The sequence below is a fragment of the Onychomys torridus genome, chromosome 17, assembly GCF_903995425.1.
Source record: "Onychomys torridus chromosome 17, mOncTor1.1, whole genome shotgun sequence".
In the NCBI taxonomy this organism is placed as follows: Eukaryota; Metazoa; Chordata; class Mammalia; order Rodentia; family Cricetidae; genus Onychomys; species Onychomys torridus.
In genome coordinates this window covers 63,101,200-63,120,535 of record NC_050459.1, presented here as the reverse complement: position 1 = coordinate 63,120,535, position 19,336 = coordinate 63,101,200, and the positions used below count along the sequence as shown (strand labels likewise).

General features: G+C 56.0%; 2 protein-coding genes across 4 annotated transcripts in view; both read left to right on the top strand.

Annotated features, from left to right (window-relative positions):
• Positions 1–470: 470 nt before the first annotated feature.
• Positions 471–7,245, top strand: Fkbp8 (FKBP prolyl isomerase 8). 3 transcript variants are annotated; one of them, XM_036166618.1, is made up of 9 exons: positions 471–562; positions 2,000–2,313; positions 3,502–3,671; positions 3,749–3,837; positions 4,065–4,282; positions 5,046–5,218; positions 6,083–6,160; positions 6,423–6,554; positions 6,783–7,245. In XM_036166618.1, exons 2-9 carry the CDS (start codon positions 2,025–2,027, stop codon positions 6,867–6,869), a joined length of 1,236 nt encoding a protein of 411 aa, XP_036022511.1. In that variant the 5' UTR covers positions 471–562; positions 2,000–2,024; the 3' UTR covers positions 6,870–7,245. The 3 variants fall into 3 exon arrangements, with proteins under 3 accessions (XP_036022511.1, XP_036022509.1, XP_036022510.1); XM_036166616.1 differs by having other exon boundaries at positions 4,062–4,282; XM_036166617.1 differs by lacking the exon at positions 471–562 and adding an exon at positions 699–757 and having other exon boundaries at positions 4,062–4,282.
• Positions 7,246–11,908: 4,663 nt separating this feature from the next.
• The window catches only part of Ell (elongation factor for RNA polymerase II), a 50,681-nt gene continuing 43,253 nt past the window's right edge, over positions 11,909–19,336 (top strand). Inside the window, exon 1 of the mRNA XM_036166330.1 lies at positions 11,909–12,056. Coding sequence (XP_036022223.1) covers positions 11,922–12,056 — 135 coding nt within the window. The 5' untranslated portion in view covers positions 11,909–11,921. The remainder of the gene's footprint in view (positions 12,057–19,336) is intronic.

Genomic DNA, 19,336 nt, shown 5'->3' with positions numbered 1-19,336 from the left:
TGGTAGCACAGACCTTTGATCGCAGCACTCAGGAGGTCTGGGAGGGTGGATCTCTGTGACTTCGAGGAAAGAGGGAGAGGGAGAGAAGGGAGGGGGAGGGGAAGTAAAATAATTAGTAAAATTAAGGAAAAGTAAATACTCTTTTAAATTGCTGTTTCCCAGAGAGCTCCCAAACTGGCCGCTCATGAGCCGAGGTGTTTATTGCTCATGTCTAATTCAGATGTGAGCAGGATGAAGCCGACCCGAGTTTGGAGTCACACCAGGACATGCCGCCACCTTCCCTACAGAGGCCCCGGCCAGAGTGCTCCCACCACTGCCAATAACACCCTACAGTCCTAGAGCCCCTTTAAGAACAGCTGGCCGAGCCTAGCAGGAAGGAGGCGGCATCTAGGTCGCGAGACGGATGTGTTCACGAGCCAATAGGCGCGGCGGCCGCGGCGTGGACAGCCAATGGGCGTGCCGGGGGCGGGGCGGCGCGTCTGAAGCTGCTTCCCGAGGCGCGGCGGCCGCGGCTGGGGGCGGGGAGGGGCGCAGGACCCCAAGCGGGGTCCCCGAGCCGCAGGCACGTGTGGCGGGGCGCAGCGCGGAAGCCGAGGCTGGGGCCGGGGCTTCTCGGGGCTGCAGGGACCGGGGCCTCCGGGGCGGTGGTGTCGGCCGGGCGCGGGGCGGCGTTGGGGTGCGGGGCGCGCGGGGCATTGTGGGGGCTCGGGGAGGGAGGGTCTCCGGTCGGGGCCGGATCCCGGAAGGAGCCCCACAGGTGAGGGTCGCAGGCAGGGGCTCGGGGCTTCCTGGGGCTTGGGGAGAAGGCCTGAGTGGACGTGGGGTGCTGCAGCCGGGTTGGGGGCCTCCTTACAGAGGCCTAGGGCCAGGGAGATGCTGCGGGTTCCGTACCGAGGTCCCCACTACTCCTTTGCTCCTGTTGTTTTTTGAGACAGTCTGATGCATTCTACGCCAGTCTCCCAAGTGGCTGTGTAGCTCAGGCTGGCCTTGAACTCTAGGTCCTTTGCCCGTACCTCCCAAGAGCTGGGATGACAGGCTTGCACTGACTGCCACACCAGGTTTATGGGGGTGCTGAGCCAAAAGCGGGCCTGCTAGGAGAGCCCTCCACCAACGAATTGCAACCCTAGCGTACGTTTTAGATTTCTTGAGATGGGGTTTCATGTAGTCCGTGAATTTCATGGCCTTGAGTTCCCGATGGCCCTGCCTCTGCCTCCCAAGTACTGGGATGACAGGCCTTTGCTGTTGCCTAGCTTCTGTGGTGCTGGGGATAGAACCCGGGGTTTTGTGCTTGGTAGAACAAGTGCCCTGTCGGCTGACCTACCTCCCCAGTGCCTACATCAGGCTGGAAACAGGCTTGATGATAGAGGCAGGTTGGAGCCAGGGGCCTTTACGTTGGGAGACCTGTGTATCTTCAGGGTACAGAGCAAGAGACATCCAGTATTTGGCACTGATCCTTTCATGCTGGATTGGAGCCTTTAGCAGACAGGGTAGCCAGAGGCAAGAACCTCTAAAAGATTCACCTCTCTCAAGTGACCTAGAAGCTATAAAAATGACTGTTCCAAGGCCTCAGGGACTATTCCCACTGCCCCAATAACCTTAGTAACTTTTTTCTTCTTAGTCTAATAACCTTACTTTTCAGTCTTGGCTCCACTGTAGGCTTGCTGTGTGACCTTGGCCAAGTGGCTTTGCCTCTCTGGGCCTGTTCAATCTGTTTTTGTGTAAGCTAGGGTTTCCCTACTTTTGGGGTGTTTATAAAGATTACATGGTAATTAGTTTTAATAACAGCTAACCCAGCTGCAGCCTGTGGCTCAGAACTTGAGGTCTGTGTTTGTTCTTTCAACAAGCCAGGTTGGTACGACGCCCAATGTATAGATGATGAATGCAAGCCTGGTGTTGCTGAGACACACGAGGGACTCCAGCTGAGGGAATTGGAGCTGAGGGAACTAACGGGCTGCCTAGATGGGGTTGTCACCATAGTGCTTGGACATCTGTCCCCTAGGGCCAGTTCCTGATCCCCCAGCAGCATGGCGTCCTGGGCCGAGCCCTCTGAGCCCGCTGCCCAGCCGCCTGCGGGGGTCCCACCACTGGAGGACTTTGAGGTGCTTGATGGGGTAGAAGATGCAGAGGGGGAGGAGGAGGAGGAAGAGGAAGAGGAGGAAGATGACCTAAGTGGGCTGCCACCACTGGAGGATATGGGGCAGCTTACAGTGGAGGAGACTGAGCAGCCAGGAGCCCTGGCTCGGGAGTTCCTGGCAGCCACAGAACCTGAGCCAGCCCCAGCCCCAGCCCCTGAAGAGTGGCTGGACATTCTGGGTAAGTGTGAACAGAGCACAGGGTTGGGGCCACCTTGACCCAGGGGCTTCTGTCTCCTGAGCTCCATTTCTCTTCTCTGTGGGCTTGAAGTAACATGAGGACATCACTGGGTGATTTTATTTTGAGATAACCTTACTGTGAAGTCCAGGCTGGCCTTGATCTTTGGACCCTCCTGACTCACTGTCTTGGCCTCTTCAGTGCTGGTCTCACAAGCCTGTGCTATGTGGCTGGCTTCCCAGACTGCTTGAGACAGGCGTGCTTCTGAACTCTGTTCATTGGCTCACACTTTGGCATGCACACACAATTCCTAACAGGTTGCTTTTTACCTCCAGTGCTGGTAACAGTGGCTCAGAGGGGCTGAGTCACCTTCCTGGAGCCACACAGCCTTTGCAGGGAGGTGCCGGCAGCTCCAAGCCAGCTCCCACTGCATCTTTCCTAAGCATCCGTCCAGACATGTGGCAGGTTCTGAAAACTGCCACTGCTCCGCAGAGGTGTCCGGTTCTGTTCCACCTTCACTTGCTTCATAGAGTTTATTTTTCTCTCCTGAAATGCTGTCTCGGGAGAGTGCCCACAGTAATTATGTTTTGAGGAGGATCTTTTTTTTTTTTTAACTGTATGAGTGGTGCTAGGGAATGGAACCCAGATCCCCCTGCATGCCTGGCAACCTGGCAAAGACTCTAACACTGGGGTTTACCCCCAGCCCCTCACTGTAGGATTTAAGGAAGGGGTTCTTAAAATGCAGACCAGCAGAAGCTAGAGAGGTGATTCAGTGATGAAGAGCACTGGCCTCTCTTCCAGAGGACCCTAGGTCAATTCCCAGCACCCACATGGGTGTTACGTGACTAACTCCAATTTCTGGGAATCGGACACCCCTCACCTGGACTCTGCCAGCACTGTGCTCATGTAGTGCACATATGTAAATGAAGACAAAACGCTTGTACACATGAAATTCAAAACAAATCTTGAAAATAAATATCCTGAACAGCCATGTTGGCCAAACATCCCTAATGCTGTCCTGACAGCCTAGTGGTAGAGCACTGGTGTAAATTGTACAAGGTCTTGATTCTATCCCCTGTCACTAAAACAGCAGCAGCATGGGGGTGGCTCCTCCCGAAGGGCGGCTCAATAGAGCCGAGGCCCGTGTCTGGCCACCAGATCACAGGCTCACAGATCACCTGGCCCCTGCAGGGAATGGACTGCTGCGGAAGAAGACGCTGGTCCCCGGTCCTCCAGGCTCTAGCCGCCCACTCAAGGGCCAGGTGGTGACCGTGCACCTGCACATGTCCCTGGAAAACGGCACCCGAGTACAGGAAGAGCCTGAACTGGCCTTCACGCTGGGAGACTGCGATGTTATCCAGGTGGGAGCTGGGTGGGCAGGTGGGCAGCACCTCACAGGACCTGGGTTTGTGTTGACCCTCACTGACCTGTCCTCCAGGCCCTGGACCTCAGTGTCCCGCTCATGGATGTGGGCGAGACAGCCATGGTCACCGCTGACTCCAAGTACTGCTATGGTCCCCAAGGCAGGTGAGAGATGGGCTGCACATTCAACTGTCCCTACCGTCTTCCCCATTTCATAGAAGGGGAAACTGAGGTTTGGGCTGGCCAAGTCACAAGGCCCAAGTGTATTGTATCAGATTGCTATGGGGCACCCCAGGGACCTGAGTCCTGGCCTTCCTGCCAGGGAAGGTGTGGTGGTGGGTACAGCCTGGTGGTCAGGTCTGAGTGTCTCCCATTGGTCACCTCCCCAGCAGGAGCCCGTACATCCCCCCCCACGCAGCCCTGTGCCTGGAAGTCACCCTGAAGACGGCAGAGGATGGACCCGACCTGGAGATGCTGAGTGGGCAGGAGCGTGTGGCTCTGGCCAACCGCAAGCGGGAGTGTGGCAATGCCCACTACCAGCGCGCTGACTTTGTGCTGGCCGCCAACTCCTATGACCTGGCCATCAAGGCCATTACTTCCAGCGCCAAAGGTGACCAGCCAGCTGGGATATATGTGTGCATGTGGAAGTCAGGATAACAAGGGAGGCGGCTGTATTCTCCCACCATGTGGTAGAGACTCAAACTCTGTTCCTTAAGCTTTGCAGCAAGCACTTTTACCAGCTGAGCCATCTTGCCAGCCTATAGGATGGCCAGACTTCTGCACTGTCCTTGTGGCCATAGAACATTCTAGAATATTCCAGAATATAGACAGATTCCCTTCCTCCATAGCCTTCAGGTCAATGGCTCCTTTTAGGCTTGTGGTGACCAGACACAGTGGTGGTATGCATGGTCAGAAGCTAAGGCAGGAGGGTGACAATTTGTATACTGTATAGCAAGACCCTGCCTTTGGGGGGGGGGGCTGTGCGCGTGTGTGCGCGCGCGCGTGTGTGTGTGTGTGTGTGTGTGTGTGTGTGTGCGCGCGCATGCGTGTGTGCGCGTGCGTGTGTGCGCGTGCGCGTGTGCGTGCTCGTGTGTGTGCGCGTGCGCGCTTACAGTTCGGGTCAGAGGTGGACACCTGGGGTTTCCCTGCCCCTGCCCACCTTTTGTCTGTCATTGAACGTGGAGCTCGGTGAGAAACGGGTGGTCCTGCCTGCCTCTGCTGCACGCTGAGATTACAGACATGCATGTCACTTGGCTCATAAGCCCTGGGCTGGCCCCCTGCTGGCACACCGCCTCGGGGCAGCCCTGCTGAGCCGTGGCAGCCCTGCCTGCAGTGTGGGGCCTGCTGGCCTGCTCAGCGTGTCCCCCCCACAGTGGACCTGACCTGTGATGAAGAGGAGCAGCTCCTGCAGCTGAAGGTCAAGTGCCTGAACAACCTTGCGGCGTCGCAGCTGAAGCTGGACCACTACCGTGCAGCGCTGCGCTCCTGCAGCCAGGTGCTGGAGCACCAGCCTGACAACATCAAGGCGCTGTTCCGCAAAGGCAAGGTGTGCCGCAGCCCTGTGCCCGCCCCAGCCTCGGGTGCCCCGTTTGTGGTGACGACCGCCTCCCCCAGTGGGAAGACTTTGGCTTCCTCGTGGCCCTGGAGCCCTGAGCCTTGAGGCAGTGTCTCCTGTCCAGGTTCCACAGATGGCACTGTAGACAGGGTGTGGCCAGTGTGGTTCTCCACTCCAGGCTGCGCTGGTGACACTGGGGACTCAGCCTCTCCTCCCCACTCCTTTCCAGGCTAGCTCCTCAGCACAGGCTGTCCCCTCTGCCTGGGTTGTTTGGGTCCAGTGCAGTTGGTTCTGTTCTGTGATGGTGTTGAGGATACAATCCTAGGGCCTCCCACAGGGAAGGTGAGGCAGAGACACATTTGGTCTCTGAGAAACTTACCAGCTGTTGTGCTCTAGGAGCCTGAGGGTAGAAACCAGGCCCCGTGGATCTGTGGGCCAGAGAAAACCACCCTCACAGCCAAAGCCTAAGGAAGGATTGTAGCCAGGCACGGCAGCAAAGGCCAGTAGTCCCAACACTCAGGAGACTGAGGCAGGACTGTCACAAGACCCAGCCCTCTGGACTGCAGCAAAGATCCAGAGAGATGGCTAGTTACTGGACTGCTCCATCAGGGCAGCTGCCTTCAGATCCAGTGGGGTTCACAGGGATGGCGGCACCGAGTCTGACCTGAGGCCCCTGCACTCTGAGGGGGCCTATCCCCAAGTCCCCTGCCCCAGCCCAGCAGTGATGCCAGTGCCACCTTGTACCTCACCTTGATCAGCCTCCGTACCAAACGGTGGCTTGAGATCAGGAAGTCACTGCCAGGCAGAGGAGAGGAAGCTCCGGGTGGACACAGAGTAGGTGTCCCTCTCCTATAGGTGCTGGCTCAGCAAGGCGAATATAGTGAGGCCATCCCCATCCTGAGGGCTGCCCTGAAGCTGGAACCTTCCAACAAGGTAAGCAGAACTCTGGTGGGCTTGTCTGGTAAGTCCCCCTAATTGTCTGCCTCTAGTTGTTAATTGCCATTCTATCTTCTGGCTTGCCTGGGGGTGGGGCAGCAGCCCCCATTTTGTTAGAGCTGATGGGAGCAGGTAGAACTCCCCAGTCCCAGGGGTCCCCATACCTGACAAACTGGGAACCAGGAGAAGGGAATGGGAGTGATGACAGGCAGGTCTGCTGCCTCCTGATGTGTTCACCCACTCCTGCCACCATCCACAGACGATCCACGCGGAGCTCTCAAAGCTGGTAAAGAAGCGTGCTGCACAAAGAAGCACAGAGACCGCCCTATACCGAAAGATGCTGGGCAACCCCAGCCGGCTGCCTGCCAAGTGTCCTGGCAAGGGGGCCTGGGTAAGCCTGGGTGTGGCTGGGCTGGGGGCAGTGCTGGGGACTTTGGAGCTGCAGGACTCATGCAGGGTTGGAGGCTCTGAGGAAGAAAGTACATTGAAGGAGTGGGTGATTGGTTTGGGTGTGTGTGTAGGAGTTTCTTAGGCATGGTGGAGCACTGGCTAGGAGGCCTGTGTAGATCATGGCGATGCTTCAGCTACACAGCCAGCTTTACCTTCCCTTTATCCACAGTCCATCCCATGGAAGTGGCTGTTTGGGGCGACTGCTGTGGCCTTGGGGGGCGTGGCTCTCTCTGTGGTCATTGCTGCCAGGAACTGACTGCCCCCTGCACACCTGGACCCCGACCTGTGCTCCCCAACTCCCCCAGGTTCCCTGTCCACTGCCCTCCTTGGCCAAACCACCTCCTCTGGGTTGGGGGGGTCAAGGATTGAGGGTCATGCACCCCAATAAGCAGGAAGGACTAAGGCCCTGAAGGGGGGTGTGGGGTGCAGCCCAGAGGGAGGGGCCCTGTTCCTCCAGACCCAATTGTCTCTGTTCCACACCCTGCCCTGGGTGGGGGTGAGGGGGCAGGCCTTGGTTTCTCCCTCTTAGTAGGCCTGGGGGTGGCCCTTACTACTAGTCTTGCCCACCTGCCCTCCTGTCCAGGCCCCCCCCCCCACAGTGAATGAAATAAAGCCTCACCCCGCACCCCACTGCTTCCGGAGCCTCCTTCTGCTGAGGCTGGGCCAGAGAAGGCCTATGAGTCAGAGCTGAGCCAGGCCCAGCACAACAGCTGCCTTAAGGAGGGCTGTGGACCCCAGGCCGCGCACAGCTGCACTCCAGAGGACTTGTGCCCAGCCCTACTTTGTGCCTTAATTTTGTGGTGGTTTTCTGCCTGAAATTGGGTCCTTTTGAGGTCATGTGGATTCTGGGGTCACTTATTTGGTGGGTGTTGGTCTTGATTGTATGAGGCATTGGTTGTACAAGGAAGAGGTGGGGGACCTTGGCAGTCCTGGTCTTGGGGGAGGTTGCGTGGGTCGGCAGATGTTGAGGTTTGACCCAAGCAGGGGTTATGGTCACCTGAGCAGGGTCCCTGTGTCTGGGGATTAGGAAGACTGGGCCAAAGTAGTACTGTGCCTCCCAACAACAGTGACTGCCAGCTCTGCACACCTTACAACTGAGCCCAGAGCTGATGGAGGAAGGGCCGCAGGAGAGTTAGGCCCTGCAGGCTGTCCTGTAGCACTAGCCTGTGTTTCGTCCTGCCTCTGGGAATAAGGCCACCATTTAGACCGCCCCGTCCCCAAACCTGTGACCTCACACACCTGCCATGGCCAGAAGCGGGTAATGATCCATGTAAGTGCCTGGCTGTTGGGGGGATTTGTGTTTTGAGGTAGGGTCTCATGAGCTGAGGTTGATCTTCAACTCCTCATCCTCCTGCATGCACTTCAAGTGTTGGGATGGCAGGTGTATCAGGGATGTGACATATCTGGAACTTACAGTTTTTAAGTTTTCATTTAAAGAATGTTTAGAGGTGCTGGGGATGAAACTAAAGACCTGTTTCCCAACACTTCTCAAGAATTCATAGAGGAAGAGTGCTTTTCCCTGGGTCCCACAGTGCTGTCCTGCAGCTCTCCAGAACCCTAGCTCCCCCTGCCCTTCCTCCTAACCCTGGCCAGCCTTGGGGATGAGTGTCTGGGCAGCCTTGTGCCTGTCACCCAGAGCTGTTCTGACCTCAGCTAGAGTGTTGGGAGAGCTCTACTGTCTTGTGTTGGGTGTGGGTTCATGCAGGTCCATGGAAAGAAGACACAGAGGCACTTTAAGCCTTTCCAGCTGCAGGGGGATCAGTCTCTGGTGGACTGACTCACGGTTGATTGCAGAGTCCTCCCCCAACCAAGTTCTGCATAGGCTTTGCACCCTTAGGAAACTCTCAGACAAGATTTACATGTTTCACACAGAAGGTACCAGAGACAAGGTAGCAGTCACAAAAGGCGGATTAAAGCTACGTGCTAACACTCCCAAATCAAACCAGCTGCAGCTCTGCAGGAATTCTCCTACACTACTGCCTCCTGAAGTCTATCTAGGGAGGGTGCAGAGTGGTGCTAAAATCGTTTACTCACACCCACACCCCTCCTGGGGCACCTGCTCACCAGAACCCGTACTGGTCTTGCCTCCCCACCCCCTAGATACTTAGTCCCACATTCCTCCTATACACATCCTTCTGTATGCTCCCGCCCCCTTCCCGGAGACAGGGTTCCTTTGTGCAGTGGCCCCGGCTGTCCTAGAACTCTCTCTGTAGACCAGGCTGGCCTTGAACTCAGAGATCATCCTGCCTCTTGCCTCCCAAGTGCTGGGATTAAAGGCATGTGCCACCAATGCTTGGCCTCTGCATGCTTTTTTTAACCTTAGAGACCGGGTCTAGGCTGACCTTGGTACTGACTGCTGGGTTCTGGTGAGCCTCCTGCCTCAGTCTCCTGGGTAGCTGGGACCACAAAGTTGCTGTCATATTTGGCTTTCTTAGCAGTGCTGGGAACCCAAGGTCTCATTGCATTGTATTAAACTGTGTGTTGGGGTTGGTGTGCAGTGGTACATATCACTTCCTCCTTATGGGTCCTAGGGATTGAATTTAGGTCATCAGGCTTGGTGGCAAGTGGCTTTGTCCACTGAGCCATCTTGCCAGTTCAAAGTATTCTAGGGCTAGATAAACCATGCCCCCAGCCCCCACTGGGGCATCCTGGGGTGTGGCAGCTGCCTTTGGGGGCTGGGTAGAAATAAAGTAAGAGGACTCTGGATCCAGTGGCGAAACCCGACAGTCATCCCAAGTGAGAGCGTGAGACCAGAGGGTTCTGAGTTCAGAGCTACCCCCAGCTCTAAGGTAAGTGGCAGTCCAGCCTGGATCTTGAGACTATACCTAAAAACAAGGGGCTGGAACATCGGCTTAGTGGCATGGAGGTTCACAACCACCTGTAACTCTAGTTACAGTAGCTAGTATCTAGTCTGATACCCTCTGTGGTCTGGAGAGCATCAGGCACATACATGGTGCACAGACACACATGCACTCTCCTCAAACACTCATACTTAGAAAAATAACTAAGAAGTGGTTGGTGGTGACTCACATCTATCGTCTCAGTGAGGGAAGACCGAGGCCATCTCAAAAAAGCATTTCCTGAAAATTTCCAGGAAAATAGCCGACATCTCCTGGAGTCTGTGAAGCAGGTAGTTCAAACAGGCACCAGCTAGGACCCCTCCCCATAAGAATTGTATAAAAATCGTACACTGGGTGTGGTGGTGCATGCCTTTAATCCCAACAGTTCAGAGGCAGAGGCAGGCAAAGCTCTGAGTTTGAGGCCAGCTTGCTGTACATGATGAGTTCCAGGCCAGTCAGGGCTACATAGTAAGAACCCATCTTAAAGGTTATATACATACATACGTATGTACGTACGTATGTATGTATATATTTTCGGTTTTTTTGCAAGACAGGATTTCTCTGTGTAGCTCTAGCTGTCCTGGAACTCACTCTGTAGAACTCACAGAGATCCTCCTGCTTCTGCCTCCGGAAATCTGTTGGGATTAAAGGCATGCACCCGTACCCCTCCGCCCCGGCAAAAGATTTTTTGAGAGTCAATGTGTAGGAGTTTAACACACCCCAGCAATTCAATATATTAAAATGTCCACAGGTGAGCAGTGAGCAGCAGCAATGGGCACAGGTCTTCAGATGGACAAGCAACAGCTGTGATTACAGGCACCAGACTGGATGTGTGACCGCACTGTGGAATGCCCACAGGGACACGCCCATCAGAGATGCCAGTGACAGGGAGGGATCGGGAAAAACTGCAGATGCGGACCAGGCTTGTTTTTACCATGAAGGAATGTTCTGGGGCGGACGGTAGTGATTGCGCAACATTGAGGACGTGCTGAACGTCGCGTTAGAGTGTGACTGGAAAGCAAGCCCGTGGCGTGTGGGAGCTGTGTCCTGTTACTGAACTTTCAGCATCAGAAACGCTCCGGCCTCCGGCTCTGGGAAACCCCACCGGCTGCGCGCAGGGGCCAAGCGTTCATCTGCATAACCACGCCCCGAGCCCGCCTGTCACTAGACCCCACCTCCCTCTTGCTGCGCTCAGGCCCCGCCCACTTCCCGCTCCCGACGGGCTGCACAGACTCCACCTAATGAGAGCTGGAAAAAAATGCATAAATACCTGAGTAAGAGACCTGAGGGGTGGGTGGGGCTGACGTGGTCCACGTGTTCAAGGCTCATGAATAGTGCATGTGAGGCGGGGCCTGGGGCTAGGCCTGTAGAGGCGGATTGGGAAATGGCCTTCTCTAGGGACTTGGGAATACGTGTAGTGCAGGGGCGGAGACGGAGGGTACGTCAGTGCGTCAGAGGCGTGGCCAGCTGAGCGGCAAACTGTTGCGGGTTGGCTTTCGAGATGCCACCTGCTGCAGTTCCGGAAAGATTCAGCTTCTCTGAGGGGCTGAGGCTGTTCAAGGCGGACCTCAAGAGTTTGAGGCCTTGGCGACCTACGTGCCGCCGGGGTGAACTCCAAGTAGGACGGGCTCCCCTAGCGTGGGGGCGTGGCAGGCCGTGCACTTGACGGGCAAGCGGTCGTCCGGGAAACCTCCCTGCGCGGGGCGGGGCGCTCAGACCTAGCTCATGAATAATGCAACGGGCCGACCGAGCGGGCTCTCGAGGACCTTAGGGGCGTGGCCAAGCGCGTAGGGCTTGGGTGAGCATGTCCTCAGTGACGCAGCGTTCCGTGGCGGCTGGGGCGTGGCAATGAACTGGCGTGGGCGTGGCTAATGCGCAGTAGTTTAAAAAATTTGTGTGTGCGTGGGGTCTCTGCAGGCCGGAGGCGTGGCCATTGCGGAATGCGTCTGCAGGTTTCCCTCGGAGAGGGCGTGGCTGCCTGGTCGGTAACTGAACGAGCTCGCCACCGCGAGCTGGCGTGACGAGCACGTCGGGGAGCGTAGCCAGCTTCTCACACGTAACAGCTCTGCGGCTGGCTTTGCGGCTGAGAGGCTTCGTCGGATTTGGGCCTGAGGGCGGGCTTCGAGCGTCAGGGGGCGTGGCTGTTAGAGTTTGGGGGCGTGGCCACCCGCGGCGAGAGCTGCCGGTCTGCCCCGAGACTAGCCTCGCGAGACCTTTGGGGCGGGGCCAGTGCGTAGCGGTTCGTGCCGGCGCGATCGGCGGGCGCGGGAGAGGCGTGGCTAAAGCGGCGAGCCTCGCGGTCTCGTGGCCCGAGGGCGGGGCCGTCAGTCAGCCGGCTCGGACGGGGCGCGCGTGGAGGGGCGTGGCCTTCATGAATAATGCAGCGCGTCGGAGGGCGGCGGCGAGGGGCGGGGCCGGCGTGCGGGCGCAGTCGCCGAGGAGGGGGGCGGGGGAGTGATGGTTACAAGATGGCGGCGCTGAAGGAGGCTCGGAGCTACGGGCTGTCGTGCGGGCGCGTGAGCGAGGGCAGCAGGGTGTCGGTGTTCCACGTGAAGCTCACCGACAGTGCCTTGAAGGCTTTCGAGAGCTACCGGGCCCACCAGGTGAGGGCGCGGCGTCCCGGCGGGCGGGCTGCCCGTGGGGGCACCTGTGGGGGCAAGGCCGCGTCCGCACCTGGCGACACCTTGACCCCCGCAGACATCCTTCGGGCTTCCTACGGCGGCCCTTCCTGCTAGCTGCTGCAGTGCTGGGACGACGGGCGTGCTCGAACCCGTCCTTAGAGGGGTGTTTTAGACAGCGCCGTCGTCCTGACCCCGATCCTGCCGCCTCGGGGCCTCCTGCCTCTCTGGACACTGCTGGACGAGGCTGCTGTGGATTTCCCTAGACTGAGGTGGTGGCCATGGTGGCTTCCTCCGTCTGGACACTCAGGAGCGGGGAGTGGGCCCGCCACACTGGTCGGCGTCTCTCATATCCCACCTTCTTTCCAGGCCTTTTGGTGCTGCTTCCTGGTCCTGGGATGGGGCTGGGGACCCTAGCTGTGTCCCTGTCTCCAGGGCCTCACCCGGGGCACACCTGGATGCTCCACCCAAGCCTTGACACCAGCCTGGGACCGCTGGGACAGAGGTTGGGGGTCTCCCGGGGAGGTGGCTTGAGGCTTCATCTTCTGAAGTGACTGGGGTGTTGGATGTGTCTCTGGGACGTGTGTTTGCCTGTGCTGGCGCAGGGGGTGTTGACGCGGTCGAGTGAGCAGAGTAACTAGGAAGGAATGTGCTTTTCTTCCTGCCCGGGACATGCGCAGGACCATTGGCCACGCTAGGAATTCCTTCCCCATTCAGCTTTCCATCACTTCTCTGAGCCACTTCCTGCCTGTGCTGGGGTCTCAGTTTCCTCCTTTCTAGGACAGGATTAAATCTCTTTGGGAGAAGATTAGTTCTTCCCGAGTCGGGTTCCACATCATGAGGCAGAAAGCACCCCTGCAGATGAGGAGGAAGAGGTGGCAGGGTGTTAGCCACTGGGTGACCGGCCCAGCCACTCTTCCTGGTTGGAACTCCAACCTGGAGTCTTTCCCCTTGGGCCATTCCGACTAGTCCTGGAGGATCAGGACTTTTTCCAGAAACAGCTGGACCACAGCATGAGTCACCCCTGCCAGGTGGACTTGGTACCTGGTGGCAGCGGCTGGCCCTGGCCTGCTGCCCCTGGCCTGCTGGCCCGGCAGCCTTCTCTCCAGCACCACTGTCATACTGTTATTTTTAATTTGGGGTGTGTGTTACATCCCCTACCTAAGCTTGATTTTCCTCATGTGAGGGTGCTTGTAGAGCTACAGGCCGCTATGCACAAACCCAAGGGAGCTAGCTATGTCTGCCGCGTGACGACTGACCGAGGGAGCCTGGCTGGCAGCATTCAATTTTGGGGCAGTCCAACCCTGTGTTTATCTGGAAAGCTGACATGGCACTTAAGTGGCAAGGCAACTTTGAAGTTTAATCTCTTGTCAGCATCGGATCCTCATTCTATGTTAGGTTGGTCTCAAACTCATGACTCTTTAAGTGCCAAGATGGCAGACAGGCACACACCACTAGTCCAGCTTCAGAGACATATTGTTTCTTTGTGTACCCTGGCTGTCCTGGAATCCACTTTGTAGACCAGGCTGGCCTCAAACTCATAGATATCCACCTGCCTCTGCCTCCTGAGTACTGGGATTACAGGTGTGTGCACTGCCGCCGCTTCCACCGCCACCACCTGGCTCCAAGCTCCGGCTGTTTGTGTGTGTGTGTGTGTGTGTGTGTGTGTGTGTGTTTTGTTGCTGTTTGGGCGTTTTTGATTTTTTTTTTTTTTTTTTTCAAGACAGGGTTTCTCTGTGTAGCTTTGCACCTTTCCTGGAACTCACTCTGTAGATCAGGCTGGCCTCGAACTCACAAAGATCCACCTGGCTCTGCCTCCCAAGTGCTGGGATTAAAGGTGTGTGCCACCACCACCCAGCTCTTGTTGTGTATTTTTAATTCTTCACTATATAGTCCTGGTTTGTCTGGAATTTGTCAGGTAGACCAGGCTGGCTTTCAGTTCACAAGGTCTACCTGCCTTTGCTTCCAGAGTGCTGAAACTAAAGGTGTGTGCCTCCATGCCTGGCTCGGATTTAATCTCACCTCTGTGCGTGGAGGGGACTGAGACAAAGGTAGCTTGACACCAGGAAGGGGCAGGTTTGGATGGAGGGTGGGAGGGACTTGGAGAAACTTTGGTGACTAGAGGGGTACTGGTCAACAAGTGATGCCCACCATTTCTGTTCTTCCTGCTTTGAGCTATGCCCCACTAAAAGCAACGTGCACAGGTGGGTTACTCTTGCTTTTCCAGCAACTGGGTCTTGAGCCTGCTGGGCAGTTGCTCACCATTGAGCTGTGCTACCAGCTCTTTTATTTTTAAAGACATGCTCCTATTCTGTAGCCCAAGCTGGCTGTGAGCTCAGGACTCTCCTGCCTTAGCTTCCCCGTGTTGGCTTGACAGTTGTGCCCTAGCACAATCATATATTTTATTTTGAATTGCCAGGAGCTTTTTCTTAACTTCAGGTGTAGCCAGAGCAGGGCCTTGAAGGAACTAGCTGTGGAACGGCAGTGTGTGGCCTAGGGAAGGGGCTGGGTATGTTTCAGTAGAGGGGTGGGAAATGTATGGTAGCTGTACTGGAACAGAAAACCATGCCAGTTCAAGGCACAGCCACAGGGACGACCAGAGTCCATTCTTCCTGGGACTTGGGGCTTTTTCTCTTGTAATGTAAAAAAACCAAACAAACAAAAACACAGGCAAACTGCCTGGGGTCCCAGGGCTGGGTAGGATGAGGCAAGAGAGTTAGGAGCTCAAGGCCCGCATGGGCTAGACAAACTTTAAGACGTTCCCAAGCCAAACTGGTGCTGATGGGGCACTTCTGTGTGCGTTGGGGCTCAGTGGGTGTGTGGCTTTAGAAGAGGTAAGGAAATGTGCTTCCAGGACAGCTGTTTGCTACTGAGAGGCATGTCCCCTAACAGCCATGAGATGGGGACCCTACCTCTACCCATTATTCCATTGTAGTTCATCCTTGTTGGCTAGGTGGGCTCTCTGGCCACATGCACTCACTCTGTCCTTGGTGGAAAGGCACAGAGAGGTCAGGGAAAATTAAGGGTTTCTGCAGGGTCCACACAGCAGAGCCTTGAGAGGCTATGGGCTGGCAAGGACCTGACCTCCTCCAGCTCCAGCCCCTTCTTGGGTCTGCAGACTTCCACTCCCACTTGAGTCCCAGCTTCTACTGAGAGTGGCTCTTGCCTGGATTCTGCTCTGCCCTTTCATCTCTGGGCCCATTCGGCACTGTCCGTCCAAGAAATAAACACCTTCCCCTGTCAGCCTAGGGCTGGCCTGTGGTCCCAGAGGCACTGAGATGTGCCCTCATGTTACACCTGTTGTTCTAGAATCCTCAAGAGTTGGCAGAGGTGGGCAAGAGAGATCCACCAGGGTAGATGTCAATAAGGAGCGAAGTAGGGGTTGGATATTTAGCTCACTGGTAGAGTGCAAGGCCCTGAGTTCGATCCTCAGCTCCAAAAAAAAAAAAGAAGTGAAGTAGGTAGGGCCGGGCGGTGGTAGCGCACTCCTTTAATCCCAGCACTCGGGAGGCAGAGGCAGGCAGATCTCTGTGAGTTCGAGGCCAGCCTGGGCTACAGATCGCGAGATCCAGGACAGGCTCCAAAACTACACAGAGAAACCCTGTCTTGGAAACCAAAAAGAAGAAGAGAAGAAGGGGCTCTGACAGCATTGGAGGCCCTGGCTCACTGTGTTGCACCATGGAAAAGGCTGACTATGGGGCGAGAGGACCCCAGTTAAGCCTGCATCTTCCTGGCGTGGTTCACTTATCCCTGGGGATTTCAGCCTTTTGGAATTGCCAGGACAAAGTGGGCTAGTGGTTCCTTGAAGCACACTATGGACAGAGGGGTCTGTCCCAGGCTTCCTTTCCATGCACAGGGGCCTCAGGCCAGCCTGCCAGTGTCCCTAGAGCACACTCAGTGACTGAGGGACCATCCCACCTTACTGGCATGTCTGTGCTGTGCCCTGTTTTCAGAGAAAGCTGGAATGTGACAGGATCACCTCCTCTTGTGATCACGTCCTGCTTGCCCCATTGGGGAGCATTGTCCAGTTTTCAGGTGAGGTCACAGTGGTGGCTCTAGAGGCTGAGTCACCTCTCAGAACCTCTAAGCAAGGAGGTGGCTCAGGGGCCAGGCCTCAAGGCCTCAGAAGGGCTGTGGCTCTGCCAGGCATGCTGGCATGCTGGTGTGGACATCAGGAGTGTGGTGGCCTTGTGCCTTTGGCCTGCTGGGGCGTGGGTTCCCCATGTGTGTCTCCAGGTAGGTGCTGGATGGTGCTGAGGGTGAGTACTCCGAGAACTAGAGCAAGAGGGAAGCAGCCTGGAGATGGAGTCTTCAAGGGCTGATGGTTGTGTGTGCCGAGGACTCAGCTCCTCCCTGGCCACTGTGACCCTTGATTATGCTTCCGGCTGCCTGACTGTGGCCACAGTGACTGTGTATAAACATCAGGCACTCAGAACCCACCCCTCTGTTGACTCATCTGCAGGCCAGAGTTCATTACCCTGCAAGCAGTTTTGACAGCACACCGGGATTATGACATCCTGGCGGCCTTGGGGGAGGAACTACCCAGCATGGAGAACATGGCTGCTTTTCCCTACGCACTCTGCTAGTCCCTAGGCCCAAGACAGGACTCCTACTGGTTGGCCTGGGTGCTCTTGAGTCATATAAGTGGATTTGTGTCAGTCAGCTCTGCAGTCCCATGGGTCACTGGGAGTGTCCCGGAGTAACCTCATCCTAGAGTGTAGGCAGCCACAGCAGGTAGATAGTCTGTTTTCATCCTTTTTCCTCTTAGACAGGTGTCATGTAGCACACGCTGGCTCTCTCTGCTTCCCAGTGCTTGGGTGACAGGTGTCTGCCACCACACCCAGTTGCTGTGTCACGGTTCAATAAAAAGAAAAGCTGGTGTCCAAACACGCCATCCTGAGGAGGCTGTCCCACACTCAGTGTCACAGCCCTGTACTCTAATGATATCCTGCAGGCAGGAGGCTCCCTGGCCAAGGGGATGTGTAGCTCCCTGCTGAGTAACCAGGCCCAAGGGGTTGGGGTGGGCGCTGGCATCCACATGACCCCAGAGTCCCTTTTTGTCTGTTTGTAGCACATGGGAAACTTTGTCTCCTAGTTAGCATGGAGGGAGGGAGCCCCACAGAAGACAGCTGTGACTGCGCCATCCCCATCCTCTCCACCCTACCACCCCACTCCTAGAGACAGGGTTCTCTGTGTAACCCAGGCTGGCCTGGAACTTGCAGAGATCTGCCTGCCTCTGCCTCCTGAGGGCTGGGATTAAAGGCGTGCGCACCACCACCGCCACAGACTCTTGATGGTCAGACATGCGTGCGATTTTTGTCTCTTTTTCCCTGGTTGTAGACAGTTTATTGTCCCTTAAACCTTAAAGCCTGTGTGGTTACCACCACTGAGCTGCACTCCAGCCCAAGCTTTCTTGGCTGGTCTGTTTTTGTTTTGTTCATGCCTGGTGCCACATAAGGGTGTCAGATCGCCTGGAACTGGAGTTACAGATGATGATTGTGGGTCACCGTGATGGTATTGGGAACTAAATCTGAGTCCTCTGCAAGAGCAACTGGTGCTGTCAACTGCTGAGCGTCTGTCCAGCCCCTCCGTCTTTCCTTGTGACGGGATGGGACCCAGGCACTAGAGCATGTCAGGAAGACAGTGACCACTGAATACCCCAGTCTCCCAAGCTTTTCAGTTTGATCTCCGTACCTCCCACACTGGGACACTGTGTGCCTTGGTCAAACATGTATGCTGGGTGTGGTGTGTGATCCTGGGGATGCCTGCTGTGGGAACCCTGAGTGCTGGCGGCACTGGTGTGCTCTCCTAGTGCATACCAGTGCTCTGGGTGAAGGTGTCCTAGGGAAGGTCCATGAAGTTAGAGGCCTGTGGTCTCTTGAGGATGAGACTCAGTGCTAGGAACCACTGGTGTGGCCCTCAGGAGAGGTATGCTGAGCAGGGAGAGACAAGCTGGAGGCAGTGAGGCCCAGAGGAGGCCAGAAGCTCTGGGGCCTTGGCTGGCATAGTATCCCAGGAGCAGGCCAGAGGACAAATGTATGAGGCATGTCTGAGGAGGTGGGCATCTTACTTAGAGCCAGACTGGCCCAGAACGCTGCCTTCCCTGCCTCCACCCCTTGGTGCTGGGATGATAGGTGTATGCCGTGACAGCCTGCGCTTTTTCCTCCCTCCCTCCCTCCTTCCCTCCCTCCCTCTTTCCCTTCCTCGTTTTTCTTCTCTCTGTCCCCATGTTTGTTTTTCTCTTCGACATTTCCATTCTTTCTCCTTTTATAGAGATGTCATCCCAGGGCCTGGACTTCACCAGGCAGGTGATAACATGGAGTAGTAAGTACCCCTAGCCACGTGTGTACAATTAGAATTTCTTAGTGTGTGTGTGTGCATGTCAGAGGACAGCTTGTAGGAGTTGGTTTTCTCCTTCCACACACGGGTCCTGGGGATTGAACTCAGTGTCATCTGGTGAGCACCATGTATGCAGTTTGAAGGTGGTTTGAATGGGTGTGGCATTTTGGAAATAGCCTGTCCCTCCAGGTTTTCAAGTGACTCAGCATCAGATGTTAGAGTCAGCACATTGCATGAGTGTTGACTGGCCCAGTGGCAGTCAGATGCGGGAGGTGCTGAGGCCCGGGCTGGGGGCAGAGACTCCATCACGTGGGCAAGTGTGACAGGAAATGCAAAGAAGGTGGCTGGAAGGTCTCAGTGACTCTTGGGCCACACCTCCAGCTGTATGTGGCAGCAGGCTTTGTAGTGTGCCCCCTTGGAGCCATGCAGCCCACCTAGGACTCTGAGAGGTGTGGATGCAATTCCTGGAGGTCTAGTAGCCCTTCTGGTCATCTTTTGCATGGAGGACCAAGCTTAGTGTGGGGATGCCACTCGTATTAATTCATTCATTCTCTCTGTCTCTCTCTGTGTCTCTCTTGTGAGACAGGGTTTCTCTGTGTAGTTTTGGAGCCTGTCCTGGAACTCACTCCATAGACCAGGCTGTCCTAGAACTTCTTATTAGACCAGGACATCCTTGAACTCATAGAGAACCCCTTGCCATTGCCTCCTGAGTGCTGGACATGTGCCACCGCGCATGCCCAGACTATCCTCAAATGTGTGTGTGCTCCTCTTACCCCAGCGCTAGAGTAACAGGTGTGCCATTTTGATAACCATTCCTGCAATTTCTCCTTTAGATTTATCTTTATTTATTCATTTTGGTATTTTCAAGACCAAGTTTCTCTGTGTAGTCCTGGCTGTCCTGAAACTCACCATGTAGACCAGGCTGC

Excerpts from the sequence above, each read along its gene's own strand:
- Fkbp8 (XM_036166616.1), top strand. The coding sequence starts at position 2,025 with ATGGCGTCCTGGGCCGAGCCCTCTGAGCCCGCTGCCCAGCCGCCTGCG. Across the intron at positions 2,314-3,501 it reads AGAGTGGCTGGACATTCTGG|GGAATGGACTGCTGCGGAAG; the intron begins GTAAGTGTGAAC and ends TGGCCCCTGCAG. Across the intron at positions 6,161-6,422 it reads AGCTGGAACCTTCCAACAAG|ACGATCCACGCGGAGCTCTC; the intron begins GTAAGCAGAACT and ends CACCATCCACAG.